General features: G+C 31.8%; 1 protein-coding gene across 2 annotated transcripts; it reads left to right on the top strand.

Annotated features, from left to right (window-relative positions):
• The first annotated feature begins 12311 nt into the window (after nt 1-12311).
• Nucleotides 12312-16769, top strand: LOC137922796 (glucose dehydrogenase [FAD, quinone]-like). 2 transcript variants are annotated; one of them, XM_068765867.1, is made up of 3 exons: nt 12312-12487; nt 14575-14681; nt 15208-16769. In XM_068765867.1, the coding sequence occupies exons 1-3, from the start codon at nt 12322-12324 to the stop codon at nt 16759-16761; spliced, it is 1827 nt and encodes a 608-aa protein (XP_068621968.1). In that variant the 5' UTR covers nt 12312-12321; the 3' UTR covers nt 16762-16769. The 2 variants fall into 2 exon arrangements, with proteins under 2 accessions (XP_068621968.1, XP_068621967.1); XM_068765866.1 differs by having other exon boundaries at nt 14551-14681.
• The last annotated feature ends 555 nt before the right edge of the window (nt 16770-17324 follow it).

Genomic DNA, 17324 nt, shown 5'->3' with positions numbered 1-17324 from the left:
GATCTAAGAGCTCTGTGGTGTCACAAACCGGTAAAACTATTCTGTAATCGCGAGTCCTGGTTACCTACAGAGCCTTCGAACATAGTTAATAGAAACGAGGTTTAAATTATGCATCCTCAGCTCACTTCTTACACATTCACATCCAATCTATAAATGTCAGTAAGGCAAATAGATACTATTATTTCTGCAATGAAAAAGTAAATTGTATTTTTGAAAAATCTAAATAATGTAAAAAATCTAAATTTTTATGATGGTAGTCATCATGAAAAATACGATGAAACCAAAGAAGTTTATATTAAAGTTTTCAAGGTTTTACATTAATATTTAAACATAGAAAAGGTAAATATAGTGTAATTAAACACACTATTTAAAATAGGTTCAATGCACAGTATTACATACCAAAAAATACAAAATAAACTTACATAGCTGGTTTCTACCTAAAGATGTCTGTTTCTTAATTCTTATATTAAATGGTTTTTATAAAGTTTTAAAATATTTTTTTTATTTTTCATAACACAAAAAAATCAAAACTCGTAACGCATATTACAGTCTAATGAACACATAGAAGATAGATTATTATTTTAACATTAATTTACTATGTAAAGTCTTTGTAAAACGACCACAAATATAAATATGAAGTGTTAGTTTCGAAGAGTAATTCAAGTGTCAACTCAATACTTTCGTCTATTCTCTTCCATTTTCAAGTGTAGCCATGTTCTTAATACATTCACTCGTTATATTATTTTAACACATATCAACAACGTAAACAAAAACATATACGAAAAACATTACAGCAAATTTTAAAACTATGCATACAAATGAAAGATGTGTACAACATTTTTTATTTTGTGTAGTAAGTAAAAGACTTAAATTCAGTATATTATTACGAGAAATTATACAACAGTGTTAAGGAGTAATGAAGCATCTGGAACTTTCTTTAACGAGAAACGTCGTAGATAGCTCTGGGCGGTAGGGATCAGTTATCACTGTCTCTCCGTGAGCTCGTTTTGACGTCAATTCTGCTTAAAGAATGTAAATATTAAAGTAGAAAATGAGAAGAAACATATGAATTATTATATCATATGCACAAGCTGATTGGAAATAGATGTAAAAGCTTAAAAGGGGTGTATGTATAGCTCATTTGTTGTCAATTAATGTACGGTACCTCCGATTCAAAAACCAACTTTCAAAAATAATAACGAGATAATATAGTAAAAAACGGTTTCAAAAGCCGCTAGACGCCTACTGCAAGTTAAAGGCATCAGCCAGAGATCGCCATGATGATCGACCTTGCGCTGCCCGAATCCAGGAACTTCCCGCACTTCAACTATTTAGTCGATTCGTAAATTACTGTGTATTACAATGAATTATTGTTTACTATCTGTCTCTGCAGGCATTCAAAAATAACCTATTTAAAAGCGATTTATAGAGATGTTTCTAAATAGGTCTAGCAGTTTTAAAGCATTCTGAATAATCAGCTGTTACGTTCATCTCTTCAAAGCTTTCACATATATAACCAGTTAATCTATATCTCCTCGCCTCTATTGTATATTGTAGCATTAAATAGTGTTTCTTTAAAATAGTTGAAGTAGCGATGAGTAAGTCGTATTTCTAGCAAAAGAGATGGCTGCTGAGGCATTAAGGTTCTGGAGTGGAAGCCATGAACTGGCAAACGCAACGTAGGATGTCCCTCAAAGACAGGTGATCTTGTTAAGTTTATTCGAAGATTTGAAAGACGTTGGATGCGGGTGGCTTCCAACCGTTCCTTTAGGATATTAAAGGGTTAGGCCTTTGTCTAGCCGTGGACATATTAGGAATGATGAAAAATTATGTTTTTTTTTAATTTAATATTCCGTCTAAGGAAGTAAAGGTTAAATAATCATTTAATATCAACATTAAAACTGCATTGTCAATTTCAAATAGGAATATCACGTTGAACTCAAATATTTAAAGGAAAGAAAAAGTAAATGATGTATTTTAATAAAAAATAGTAATTTACCAAATAATCTTTTATTCACTGTTTGTTTTTGTTGTTGCTGGCGAGAATTACTTTAACAAATTAATTGATAAATTGATGTAAGAGCAATTATACAGAAAGAAGAAGCTAATTCACTCCGATCCTGTAGATAGGCAGCGCCTATAACATTGTTTTGTAAGTTTTATTGTAAATCTGATGTTATGAAAATGAAAGAAAAATGCGATTATATGTTCTAATTGTCCTTTTGAAATAAATTTCCATGTTTAAAACAACGAAAAGCAAGTCTTTTTAAATTTAAATTAATTCAATAACGACTCCACGGTTCCTTTGTTCCCGCCTGTATGCAACTCGTTTCCACTTAATTACATATGAATTTGGCAGCCGCGGGCGTGGTCTCTTCGCACTGCGATTGATTTCATTTAAACATTTTGTTTGCAACGCAAAGCCATTATACGTTAAATATGGCACTTTAGTTATAATTATCTATATTAGCACGAACTATCAGCTATGCCACATAACAAAACCAATGTTTGCTTTCGAATTTGATGAGTTATTTCATTATGGATTCTATCAATGTTTAATTAAATTACATTACATTAATTTAGCTTTGTCACCGCTATTAGCTTTCTATAAAAATAAATCGAATTTAGTCTGGTCTTTTACTAAAATAATTACATTTTGTTTCATATATTTATTTTTCATTTTGTCTAATTCTGTATGTCTATTGTCATTTCCAGTTATTTCATTTCCAGTTGGCTTTTATCAGCTAACATGATAATGATTTATAAATGAAATATAAAAAATATTAAGAAAATTTACTTGTTATTTATTAAAATAAATATTTAGGTTCACAAATTCGAACAATAAATCACTAGCTTGCTGCGGAAGTAACTGTTATCTATAATCCATTTACAAAATGTCGAAACAATGTTTCAATATCCTTTCCATTGCTAAACGCAAAGGGTTCGTTTGTTAATTTATGCGTTGTGTAAACAGATAGCGTAATTAGTAAACCTTTAGTACTTTAGATTCTCTAACTAGGGTTGAACACGGCAAAGAATTCTTGATTTAAAAATACATTACAATTTCTTTAATTCGTCGTCTTTTTTGTTTTGGTTTTAACATTTGTTTTAAATACATTCACAAATATTTATGTCGGCTTTGTTCTGGATTTGATCTTGAAAAATTTCCAAGTAAATTTTCGTTTTATTTTATGACAAATAAAGTGTCCGACATAGCATACCGGGTTAGCAAGTTGAGGTATCAGGCGGTAGGACATATATTGCGGGATACATGGCCACTAAAGCCTTAAAGTTCTGGAGTGGAGACTTAAAGGCAAACACACTGTTGGTCGTCCACCGACAACAGACAACCTGGTAAAAGTCGTCGAAAAATGTTGGATTGAGATTGCTTCCAATAGTTCCAAAGAAAAGGAGGGGGCCCATGTGTAGTTGACTTTCTATCACTGATGATAGGATATTATTACTGTAATAACTATTATTTAGACAACAAAACAGAAACAAGAAGTCATTTGCAAATGTTAGTAAATAGTTATAATATAGAGTATACACGAAAATGCTATTTTACTATGTTAATTTATGCCATTTTTATTGACTAATAAAAATGCTCTTTTGCTCAATAATAAATATAGCAATAGATGTAAAAATACGAGAATGAGATTTATTAAAAGATAAAACAGAAAAAAAGCTTAGAATTAACCGACGTGTTTAGTTTGATCGAAAAATAAAGAAAGGCAACGAAATGCGTTTGAATATTGATCAAGTATTTAAAAACAATGCTCTAGAACACTTATTCACAGAAAAAAGTGAATAATACTGAGTAGGTATAACAAAGAATGTTTGAATAATGTTCTAACAGTCCATTTCTATCGTAAACCTTCGCCTATTGTTCTATTGAATTGAATTGAAAAACTAAATCGGAAAACATTCAATTCACAAGAAAGCTTAGTTTGTTAATGCCTATTTTTTTTATTCGCAAACAGAGATTTCCTCTTAGCGAGCATGCAAAACCGTGTTCGCGCTTCGTCTGTGTAACCTTTGTTTTTTGTCTGTGGCATATCGATTACGTTGTGACTTCGGTATCATTGGTTTTAGAACGATGTTGCGCTATCGTGTGAACACATCCTAAATTCGTAGCTGCATGTTCATATTGTTTTTGGTTTATGCCATTGAATAAAAAAATATTCATGAAATATTTTATACAGATTAAAAAATTTGTTATATTATTGACATTGGAAGTGTACTCGTACTTATTTAATAATTGAGATTGCATATGAAATGTATAACCGATTAAAAGATGTATGAAAAAATATAAAATTCCTACAAAACGTGCGAACTCAACAAATAGAATAAATCAGACTACTTTGACATAAGTAAGAAAAGGACCAATATTTAGCCACTTCCGCACATGCAGTGGTAGTCGTGCAATGAAATGCACCGCCCGCCAGCCCGCTGATAAATTCGTATGCGGCAAACAATGCGAATCACGCAACCGCCACCACCAAATCACTCAACACGTGTTTCACCCCTCCACGGGGCATCTTCAGGAGTTATGTTACACCGATTAGTGCCAAACACAGTCACAGACATATCCCACATGTACACATAAAACTTATTAGGATTTATGCTGGATGCAGGTGGCTTTCAACAAGTCCTATTGAAAATCCATGCGACTGCCTATACGAGTATTTAGTAGTAACCGTCCTATGGCAGAAATGATGATGACACTATAATATTATAATATTATTTAAAAGTTATTAAATATTAGTCCTGAAACACTGTATTCGTATCTATATACCATAAAATATCTTTGACGAAACAATGAATGAAAAATTAAATGAATTTAAAAGGAGAATCACAGAATGTCCAGATTAACAAAGCCGCGGAGTTGTACAAAATTGAATTTCTCGGTGTAAAGTGAATCGATTATAGCATTTAAAAGTAAGCGTCTCGTTATTTCGTTAATAACAATATCGGGGGGAGGGGGGGAGAATTCACGCCACCTTCGAACTGGCAACCCACGAAAATTGCTCGGTGACTCGGCCAAACTGCGGGCGAATAATTAAATATTTTCATAACACGGGAACACTGGGCGCTACGCTCATAAATCACAGACGCGGCCGCATTTCCACTGCTTGTAATGATCCGATAGAAAATACATCCATTTATATATTAATTTATTAATAATTTTATTTTTATGACAATTAAATATCCATTAATTAGGTTATTTATTTGACTGATTATTGGATGTATATTAAAAGAATGAAAGAATGATTACACGAAGATTGAGGGAAAAAAATGATAGTAAAAATAAATGGGCAAATAATCATTATAGACATGAAAGTCCTATTCCAAAAAATACGATAGGGGTATACGAGAGGTCTACACTAAGGGGGCAATATATATATAGAAGAGAATTCGTATCGTAACAATGTGTACAGTTGCTGGATGCTGGCCACTTTCATCAGATCCTAAGTAAATCTAGACCTGTCAAGCAGTAGACGTCTTAGGGCTAAAATTATGATGGTGATGATGATAGGAGTTACGATAAAAGAGTTACCAATTTCAGTTACCAATAGCCGAGAGTAAGATATAAACCACCAAGATATAAGAACACCGGAACTATTAATTTGATTAGATAGTAGAGATGTCAGTAAATATGTTCCTTTAAAATAAAACTTGCATAATAAAAAAAATAATTGCAGCATTCACAATGACGGTCGAATGGACATGCGCACGTTCATAAGGGGTAAATTCATATTACTAGGGACAAGTTTACTTGTAGCGGAGCCTGAGCTGTACAATATAGGACGAAACAATGGATCACACGATGCTTTATTCAGCGTTAATGTCTTCAAGCACTTCGCTAATAATTACCGTGTCGTTTTTTTTTAAAGTTTGTTACACTAATTGTGACGTCACAGCCAACAAAAAAGTTAGAAATATGTAAATAAATAAATAGAAAAGTACATAAATAATTTAATGCATGTATAAATTAATTATTTCATGTTATCCTTAACGATATTTTTCTGACGCTGCCTAGAATTTTGTATTCATTTATATTTTATAGATATAAAAAAAATACGAAATATTAACATACCTTGACTTCCGAACGCAATGGTGTTCACATATGTATATGTGTGAGTGTATTCTGTTTTTGTGTATGCAAGTGGACTCATTCAACATGGGACCGCGGCGCACTAGTCTTCCACAGGTGAATTACAATGTAAAGGAATTTTCAAAGTATGAAGCTTGGGAATGAATTGCTCTATTACTGTACGAAAGGATATTGCGAGTGTGACCAAAAAAAATACATCTGCGTTTGTTATGGGCTCTTCTCAGACTAGGGTGCGTTTGTAATCCTCGTGGCTTTAAGTTGAAGTATGTCATTATAGTTCTATAAGCTTCTATCAATTTCGGCTCTTCTGGAATTCTACACATGACGTATACAAGTCATTATAAGTGATTTGTTGATAATTTTTTAATCAAATAAATATAATAAAAGGATAGTAAGTGGATAACTTTAAGGTCGTCGAAAGACGCTGAATGAAGGCCACGTGGGAGACACACATCTTATGATGTCAAATAATTAGCGTCGCGTCTATTCGTGTAACTGATATCTGCGTATTAATTAAAGATAATTTAATCTGTTTCTTGTTTCTTTCATTTCACCTCCCAAAGCCATATAGACATAATGAACATACTAAACTCTGATAGTCTATAGCCAATTCCAACATAGGTACTATTGGAAATCTATGAAGGTATTTGTCCAGCTGTGGACGTTTTACGGCAAAAATTATTTACTATAATTAATAAAGGTTTGTTCCACTTTAATGCATTTTATACTTGAAAAGAACATTTACGTAAATATATTAATGTTATATAAGTAAGTAAGCTTTGTTTCTATTTTATTCTCTTGAATAATACAGTCGTTAAGATGCAATTAACGTACTCATGTAGTAAACAATGTATAGCCAACGACTGCGCCCCTTGAAAATACTACAAAGATCTCGCATAAAGCGAGCGCAAGGGGTCCGTCGTATAAGCCGGTGCAGTTATTTTTATAGCAGCGATAACAGTTTTATTCATAAATATTTTAAAGACGCTCCTGAGATCTGAGCAACGGAAATGGCGAACAAACAGAAAATTTATTTCGCTAAAAAATCACATCGCATAAATTTGTATTTTTGCGATTTTAAAGTGGACGATGGCTATTGAATTTACCTTTTTATTAATAATGGAATAGCAGTTTATTGTGCAAAACCTTTCTGGGTACTGTCTAAGTAAGTCGAACTGCGACTAATGAAACGGAGAGGTCGATACTTCCCCGTCTCCCATCACGCTGCTTTTTTCTAAGGCGCTGTAGTGATTTCAGTAGCACTATAAATTTTTAGTATTTCATAGACTGAACCAAGGTCCCTTAAAGAAGATTCTTCTGCTAGATAAAACAAATCTTTAAGTTTTTAATTTTAATTATTTATTATTTTTAAAGTAACCATTTTTTATTACTACCACATTATATCAATAAATGAAATGATCACTCTGAAACATGTTTTTTTTATTTATCTTTATTTGCGAGTACTACAGGCCAGTACGTAATCTGTAGAGAAAGATAGCAATAAAAAAATAAATATTAAAAATATATATTTAATTGAATAAAGTAGTTGTTAAATCACCATATCAATTAGTTATGTTCGGGCGACCGGCGCCATTGGCTTTCGTAAGCTATACAACAACGGCACGAAGCAGAATAATCGATTTCTATTACACCGCCTAAGAATAGCTTAGTTAAGCCTGTTACAGCACATGAATGGAATGTAATTTGCATACGCTGTAGTCATACACTGAACAATAACTTCCGGAAGATCCTTAGAGGCTCGGTTATTGGTGGTATCTTTCATTTTAATACGCTGGTTTGATCATTAAAATATTTTATTGGTATCGTTAGGTGCATTTAATATTTTTCTTTTAATATGGACTAAATCTGTTTGCTAGTAGATTAATATGTTATATAAATATAAGTTAGTAATGTATAGATCATTTGTCAGCATAACAAGAAACAGATGTTTTAAGCTAACCAATTACCTCGCATAAAGTGATCACTCTGAAATATGATATTTATGTATTACAATTCGGCAGGATAATAACTTCTGGCAGTATAATGTCTACCGGGGTAGTAAACTATACTTAATTTAATATTATTATTACGTTGTTTATTATTTTTGAAAGTAATGGCTTTTGACTCAATCGCACTAATGCTCACAGTAAAAGGAAGGAAAATCGCTTACTTGGGACACGTTCTTCGACACCAACGATACAATCTCCTTCAACTTATCATGATGGGAAAGGTCGCTGGTAAAAGGAAGGTTGGTAGGAGAAAGAAGTCGTGGCTTCGTAACATTAGAGAGTGGACCGGAATCGCCAGCGCTGCTGAGCTATTACGCAGAACCAAAAATAAAGAAGAGAGCAGGAAGCTGATAGCCAACCTCCACTAGTTGGAGAGGCACTTCGAGAAAGAAAAGAATGGCTTTTGAACATGAATAGTATGATACGTGGGTGTTATCACCACAATTTTTTCACATTTTATAATCAAAGATGTTGATGTACTTTGTAACGAAGTTTAAAACTAACCATCAAATGCTCAATGGTACAAAATTATAGCATATTTATGAATTTTAATAAGTTTCTCTTTTCTGACTCCAAATCAAAAGTTTGCGTGTTCAAATCACGCCAAAATCACGAATGTTGAATTACTCCTAGGACCGGAAGATCTTGAAGCAATAACAACACGAAGTCCGAAGTAGAAGTGTATATTCATTCATTGGAGATTCGCCCGTATTAATATCGATGTAAATGAACAATTTTATTCCTGTGGAATTCCTCTTTTCGAAGCGCCGTTAACGATGATGTAATGTTGTTCCTACACTATTATAACTTTTAACAAAGTATATGGTGATTTATAAAAAAAAGTTGAATGAATTCAGTAAAGTCGTTGATATGGCTTGACCAAGAAAAATAAAGATTAATTCTATGTATGTAGATGACTGGAATCAGCTGTATTCCAGCTAAAACTGCGCTATATGATCAACGTGAGGATTGAGAGTGACATTGTCAAATAGACGAGAAGATCCGTATATTATTGGACATACTCCTATTTGATTTGGGACTACGTGATGGATTCCGTTCTGTATGGTCAGAGGTTTTGTATCTATTCAATAGATAAAGTCAAATAACAATTCCTCCTTCCTCCTGGGGCGCTACAACTGGTAAAATTATTGTATGAGGAAAACGTGACAACTCTCATCCCAAAGGGACTAGCGCTACGACGATGCTATGTTCAGGAATGTGAATATAAAAATCCCGCAGTATTTAATAATGCGTTGTTATTTATAAATAGATTTTTTAAAGAATTAAGTAACTGCTTTGGTATCTTCGTAATTTAAAATAATTTTTTTTGATAATATATAACATTTTATTCAATATTTATATGTTGCATTTATTTGTGGCCATAGTGCGTTATGATTATATATGGAATGTAACCGTTACACGCATTTTATTACGCATTTAAAGCTTCTAGCTGTCAATGAAATATCGTTTACGTTTTTTTGTTATTTAAGATCTAAACACGTTTAATTTTTAATTATATTATTGTTAACTTAAGTCTCCTTTTAACGAAAAGTATTGACTTTAATTATATAATCTTAAATTAAATGTTAATTATAATTTAAAATATAAGTAACGCCCAACAGCTTTCACTTGATTTAAGTTGGTGGGTGTCACTTTAAGTGATCTAAGTATGAACGAGTGACTCAGAAATCATAGCTAAGTTACGATATCACAGATATGGAATGAGCCGGCCACATTGCCAGAAAACAAGATTTCTGTTGCAAGCGATTACTAAAATAGAAACCGTGGATCTAGAGAAGACCACGGTGATCAGAAATGTGATGAAAGGATGAAGTCATAAATTTGACGGGCAGCAAAATAGACTTTTACTGTTCAAAATAGGGTAATGCGGAGCTTACACTAAATTTATGGTAAAAGAAGGAGAGAAAAGGAACAAAAAAAAAGATTTTAGTAGCCTATACAACGTCAAACAAATATATATATATATATATATATGTAAATATATATATATATATATATATATATATATATATATATGTATGTATATATATATATATGTATGTATTTACTGTTCAAAACAGGGTAATGCGGAGCTTACACTAAATTTATAGTAAAAGAAGGAGAGAAAAGAAACAAAAAAAAAGATTTTAGTAGCCTATACAACGTCAAACAAATACATATATATATATATATATATATATATATATATATATATGTATTTGCATTTGTCATGTTAGTATAACAAGATATGTTTGTAGTGAATTCGATATCGTCAATGACCTCTTCATTCACATTGTTATCTTATTACAATACTCCTTTCGGTCCAGTTGCAGGTCAGAGTTCGTGGATGCGAGACAATAATTGTTAAGGAAATAATTTATTTTATGTGTGTAAAGTGAAATAACTACTATTTTCATAATAAGTAAGTAAATTGTAATCATTTCATTAGGCTCACAATCTTTTAGAAAAATACTCAGTGTCATATAGTGATTAAAAATTACGGTTTATGAATAAAAGTCGCAGTAATAGTCTGATACTCACTAAGCGAAACTTTTCTTTAAGTACACAAAAATAAGCACTTACCTTATAGACAACTGTGTACTATATTTTTTCTAAATTAAAATATCTTTATTCAAGTAGATATTTATATGGGCTTTCGGATCGCCGATTATGTTAATAATGTTATATTACTAATATTAATATAACTTATAACCAACTAATTAAATTAACTTAATCTAATATACCAACTACTACTGCTCGAAACGCTAATCTGTTGAAAAGAGCCGATCAGAAACTCAACAGTTCTTCTTATAAATTTAATTTTAAATAATTTTATAATACAAAACATGTAAGTGTGTAAGTTAAACTTTTGAATGCTATAATAATATAATTTTAATCTTAGATTTAAAACTAAGAAAAGGAAGGTGTAAGATATCTTGTGAAATTATTATATATACCTACACACAAACTCATAAAGGATTTTTTATTTTACTTATTTTATGAATAAAAATATAAATTTTAACCGTAGAAAAGTTGAATGTTGTTACATGGAAATATTTTGACATTTTATGGTAAAAAATAGATTTGTGACAGTTGTGCCATTTCACGTAATGACAAAAGCATTGATATGATAAGAGAGAGGAATTTCGTTAAAATAAAATATACATGTTAAAATGTAGGAATGCGTGCGTAATGATCACTGCTCAAATTTTTAATAAGGATATTTTTTCAAAATAAGTATAGGTAATGTAAAATATTATATTATGTATTTATTTAAATACTAAGCATTGTACGTAAATATGAACCTTTAATGTAGTAGTATGTAATGTAGTAGTTATATTAGATATATAACTTAGATATTATATAGGTTATATATATATTATATAGGTTAGAAATTTGTAATCGGTAAACTAATTATTTTATATTTAGCGTATTTTTACAAGATATTTTTTTACAAGATGATGCCTATAGCATTAGGTCATTCTATATCCATGTGCTAGAACTAATTATAAATAAATAAATAAATAATATTAAGAATGTTACATATAAAATATATTAAGAGGGCAGTAGGACATAAGCTTAACTAACTTAGGATTTGTTGGAGGTATAACCTAGTTTTGCTAGGTTTATTACTAGAATACTATTATTACTAGAAAGAAATGATGTATTGTCGCAATCTTCAAGTAGACAAGCGTTAAAGCCATTCTTTGCAAGATTAGCAAGGACACAAATTTTTAACAGCTTTTTATGTATGGTCAACATCTTAACTCATATGTAGATGTTTCGCGTTTAAAAAATTAGATCATATTTAATAAGATAGTGTAGGATGTCGCAACATAAGGTCGTCGGATGCTAAATTCAGACCATTTTCATCCGTTTCCATCGAAAATTTATGATAGAGGTCTATTCCCAGCAGATAGCGTTCTACGGCTGAATAAATGATGATTATAATGATTAAGTTAGAAAAGTGATCGTAGTTTCTGAAAAACTTACCTCAACTAGTCAATGTGAACACGGCTTTCTAATTTCAATGGTCATGAGATGTCGCTATGCTGTGATGTCGCTGTGCTGATTGCTGTACTAAAAACTAATGGACCATAATTAAAATTTACTATTAAGAGAACGCTCATTTTTAACTGTTTTAATATGTACATAAAAATAAATGCAATTTAAATTTCCAGATAATTTTAGAACAACATGGTGTGGTCCTGTGACGGTCAACTGGCTTCGGCAGTGACGGCGGATTACGTGGGAAGCGGTCCTTTATTGTTTAATGCATTGCAAGCCCTTTTAGCGGCACAATGTGCATTGGCACCCACAATGTTTCAAGAACCAGCTGCGTCCGACATTACTCTAATTGCAAGTAAAGTAATATTCATTCACACACAAATTAAAATGGCATCATATTTAAACATGATTTTTAAAATAAAAACTGGTTATTAATCACCTTTAATTGAAAATTAATTACAATGTAGATGGCATGCATGGTCTTGTTTTCGAAAGTAAGTATATACATGCGTATAAAATGATCGATCGTTTTTACAAATATCCTCAAAGATTGTAGAAGGTACTTATAGAAAAATGATAATTGCTCAGAAACTTGTTTACATATATTGAAAGTTTCTATAATTATATTGAATGTTTTTGCTTTTGACAGTTAGCTTTAAACTTCGCGCGTTTGACAGTTCACGCGGTTCAATTTTATATTTTATCTGTTATTTTTATCTATTTTTAAAAACGTTTGCATGCAAAATTAATCACTTCTGTGATTTCCGTGACCATTTTAAAGGCATTAAACTCTTTACGGGTAGAAATTTTGCTAGGTCATATAGTTACAATGCGAAAAAAGTTTGAGCGAAATAACATTTTTCCTTTGATTGAACTGCCCGAAAGCTTTATGGGTTGTTTTTATAATGTATAATAACTATTCAAATAAGACGTAAATAAACAATTAAAACTAGCAAATTTTAGTGACGTTTTTGAAGATTATTTTATTAGTTGAAAATACAAGTAAGAAGAGTTAGCATTAGTAAGAATATAGGCTGAAAACTGCTTCTTATTTTCAGCCGATGGATACCCACTGTAATATACAGGCCTCCAGGGCTTGCATCCAGCGACTTCTCGCGGGAACTGGTGTGAAGGGCCTATCCACGCCGCATCTATTCATGGTCTCCACTCGAGAACCTTTCGGCCCCAACAGCCTTTGGTTGCACGAGAGGTGTTCCCCGCCCACTACCACATTGAACGAACAATTCTTCGAGCTATATAGCTGATCTTTGGAAATTTATTATTTATTTAATTTATTTTAAATTAGTTACAGTGATCACTTGTGTGTGAAAATATAATAATGCTCAAAGAACCTATTTGGATAGAAAGTAGTATTAAATTAAACTCGAAAATGCAGCTGTCTGAGTTCTAAACGCATTCTGAGTGTCAGCGCCACATTAAATATGGACGAATTTTTATTTCTTTTTCACAAACATCCTTATAGTTAGAGTAATGCATTCCAAAGCTTTATTACCGCATGGAAATTCTTCAAACTGTAAAATTAGTAATATTTTAAGTTTTTGGATAATTATTTTTTTTTCAATTTATTGTGTTATAATTCAGAGGCAATACGGAGTTGTCTATTTTAAAGGCGTACACTATTGCGTTTGAAAGTCTTACTGCTTTTTTTAAAGATTTTAACAAAAATCGCTTTAAATGGTTTTAGAAATGATATGTAACCTAATGATATTATTTAACGACAAAATTTAGATTACTATGTACTAAAAATAATAATATATATACTGTCAGAAGTTTTCGACCTTACATATTTCAATGGCAAAAATACATATTTCGTAGTACCAATATGCAGGTTCTTCTTCTTCTTCTTCTTTCCCTTTTCCCTTTATTTGGGGTCGGGTCTCCTTATCAATTTGCGCCAGGCCACTCTATCCTGGGTTGTCCCTGCATCAAGTTGAAGGGTTTCCAGTTCCTTTCTGATATTAGACCACCACGTAGCTTTTGGACGCCCTCTCCCTCTTGGGAATTCTGGGAGGCTTAAGGCAGTTTTTACTACGTGGTTATCTGGTTTCCGTTGAATGTGGCCATACCATCGTAATCTTTTTTCCTGTAATTTGCTGGGGATCGGAGCTACCTTAAACGAACCTCTCATATATTCGTTCCGTATTTTGTCCATTCTAGTGACGCCACCCGACCATCTAAGCATCTTCATCTCATTGACATGAAGTGTTTGCTCGTGTCTCTGACTTACAATATGCAGGTTGATTGAAAATATGTAAAATATGAAAGCTTTTAAACTTTAAGCTGACACATGAGCTATACATTTACGTATTTAAACCTTTTATAGTCTTTTTTACAACCATCCTGTACATGTGTCACATATGAAACCACTAACGACATTACTTATGCTTATTGTTTTAGATAAAACGTACGATTTTATCATAGTGGGGGCGGGTACTGCAGGAGCTGTTGTAGCCAATCGACTATCCGAGGAACCAACTTGGTCTGTTCTATTACTTGAAGCTGGTGGTAATCCAACTTTAGGAACAGAAGTGAGTAGTGTTATATTTAATTAAATTGTCACGAATAATCGTCTTATTTCGCAGGAGGAGCTCAGATGCTGTTTTGCGCCAGATTTTAAGTAACAAAATCGTGAACAGCACACTTTGACGGATCGAGTCTATCACCATTAACAAACTAAATATTCACACTATTTGACAACCAGATATGTAAATTACAATTTAACTAAATATGTAATCTATTTATAAGACCGGTATAAAATTTATTCGTAAAAATTAACATAGCTTTTAATTCAAAGAAGACGTTAGTAAGTTTGATTACTAAATAATTTAAAATCACTACGGTTAGATATGTCTCTTTGAAAGAAACATAATAGAATTTAGTCTACAAACACCTGACATATTCTCTTAAACGCTAAGCTGGGTTAACAATGAGATATCATTACCGCTTAGTTCCTCCGAGACCGGGAAAATGAAACATTTTTCTAGAATTAAATTGTTTTATTTATTTTTAATATCAAGAAAAGTTTAAATATTTAAGTACAATTTTATTTTTCAGATTCCTTCCTTGTATATTAATAACTACGGAACTAATGAAGATTGGAATTATCGGACAGAACCTCAAAAAAACGCTTGTTTAAATTATAAAGACCGTAAATGTTACTGGCCCAGAGGAAAAGTTTTAGGAGGTACCAGTAGTATCAATGGAATGTTCTACATAAGAGGTAATAAGCAAGATTATGACGATTGGTCTACATCCAGCGCGGATTGGAATTATGAGTCAGCACTTAAATATTTTAAGAAAAGTGAAAACTTACATTTATTAAATGATAAAGATAGTATTGATATGAAATATCACGGAATAGGCGGTTATCTTAACGTGGAACACGATGGAGATGTTCATCCATTGGAACAAGTATTGATAAATGCTAATGAAGAAGTTGGTAGTCAGTTTATAAAAGATTTTAATGGACCTACCCAAATTGGTGTAGGCAGAGCATTCACAGCAATAAAAAATGGTCAAAGACAAAGCACGAGTAATGCGTTTTTAAAACCCATTAAAGATCGACCAAACCTACTTGTATTAACGAATGTATACGTGGACAAAATTAATTTTGAAAATAAAACAGCTAAAGGTGTACAAGTCGTAACAAAAAATGGAAACCGTGTCGTATTTGCAGCAAGAAAAGAGGTCATTTTATCTGCCGGTACAATAAACTCCCCAGTGATCTTGTTAAAGTCCGGAATAGGATTAAGAAGTGACGTAAATATAAATGATAAAACAGCAAGTGATTTAGCAGTTGGTGAAAATCTTCAAGATCATATTTACGCACCGATTTTTTATAAAATGCCTAGTTTTGACAATTCCAATTCACTGGATAGTATTTTTAAGATGTATTATCAATACATCACGGAACGAAAAGGAGCTCTCGGTAATTTAAGCCCACATAAGGTTATCTCATTTATTAATACTACTGATTCAAAATCAATGACACCAGATATACAAAATCACTTTATACTAGCATATCCGAATCAATCAAACTTTGTTGATATATTTGGCAAACATTCACTTTCTCAACAGTTTTATAATTCATTTAATGAATTAAATAAAGATAATCTTATAATAATGATATTTGTAACTCTTTTGAGACCAAAATCAAGAGGAGTAATAGAACTAAGTGACGGCAAAGGAAATGCTAAAATAAAAGCTAATTATTTATATCACGATGATGATATGAATACAATAGTTCGTGGTATGAAACATGCTATAAAATTTAACAACACAAAAGCGTTTAAAAACGCTGGACTTAAACTTCACTGGATCAAAATTGATGAATGCTTGCCATATGAAGAAGATTCTGATGAATTTTTAAAATGTATTGCAAGCCATTTAACAGGGACTTTATATCATGCAGTTGGTACAAATAAAATGGGTACCAAAGAAGATCCCAGTGCCGTGGTAGACGAACAGTTAAAAGTTAAATTTACAAGTAATTTAAGAGTTATAGACGCAAGTATTATGCCTAATATTATCAGAGGCAATACAATGGCTCCGGTAATAATGATAGCTGAGAAGGGTGCTGATTTTATTAAAAAAGATTGGTTGAAATAGATTCACATAACGTTAATATTTATTTTAATTACGAGTACATTGTTTTAATATTTTACAATGTACTTTGTTATATTAAAACAGAGCCTAAACCAAGACTAGTATATATAATTTTTATTTGACTACATTTTTCAATGGTAAAAAGTTAATAAATACGTATACTTATTGTAACTTAATATAAGCGGCGAAACAAATTCAAAGATATCTTTTGATATATACTTTAAATGTCACTTTAATGGTCTCTTTATTTTACAACATGCAGTCTAATTGGCACAAACAAAAAGGAGATTTTTGCTGTCAAAGTTATTGCGTCTTATTGCTTTTTAGGTTTAAGAGTGACCTAGGTTAATAATCAACAGGAATGCTGCATTTACGCTGGTGAGAACAGCTTACTTTTGATTGCTTACAAATTGCTTTGTAAGCTATCTGCCTTGTCGTTGTTACGCCGTTGAAATAGACGTATGATTTTATTATGAACGTCGCGTTACTGTACATCTTTAGTACGATTTCTTATATTGGTTTGTTTGATAATAAGCGTACGCTTGAGTGACAGTTCAAGTCAAGGT

The sequence above is a fragment of the Battus philenor genome, unplaced genomic scaffold, assembly GCF_028537555.1.
Source record: "Battus philenor isolate CCGP_79_NKW_IND1 unplaced genomic scaffold, ilBatPhil1.0.hap1 SCAF_20, whole genome shotgun sequence".
NCBI classification, from domain to species: Eukaryota; Metazoa; Arthropoda; class Insecta; order Lepidoptera; family Papilionidae; genus Battus; species Battus philenor.
This window is presented reverse-complemented; position numbering and strand designations above follow the sequence as displayed.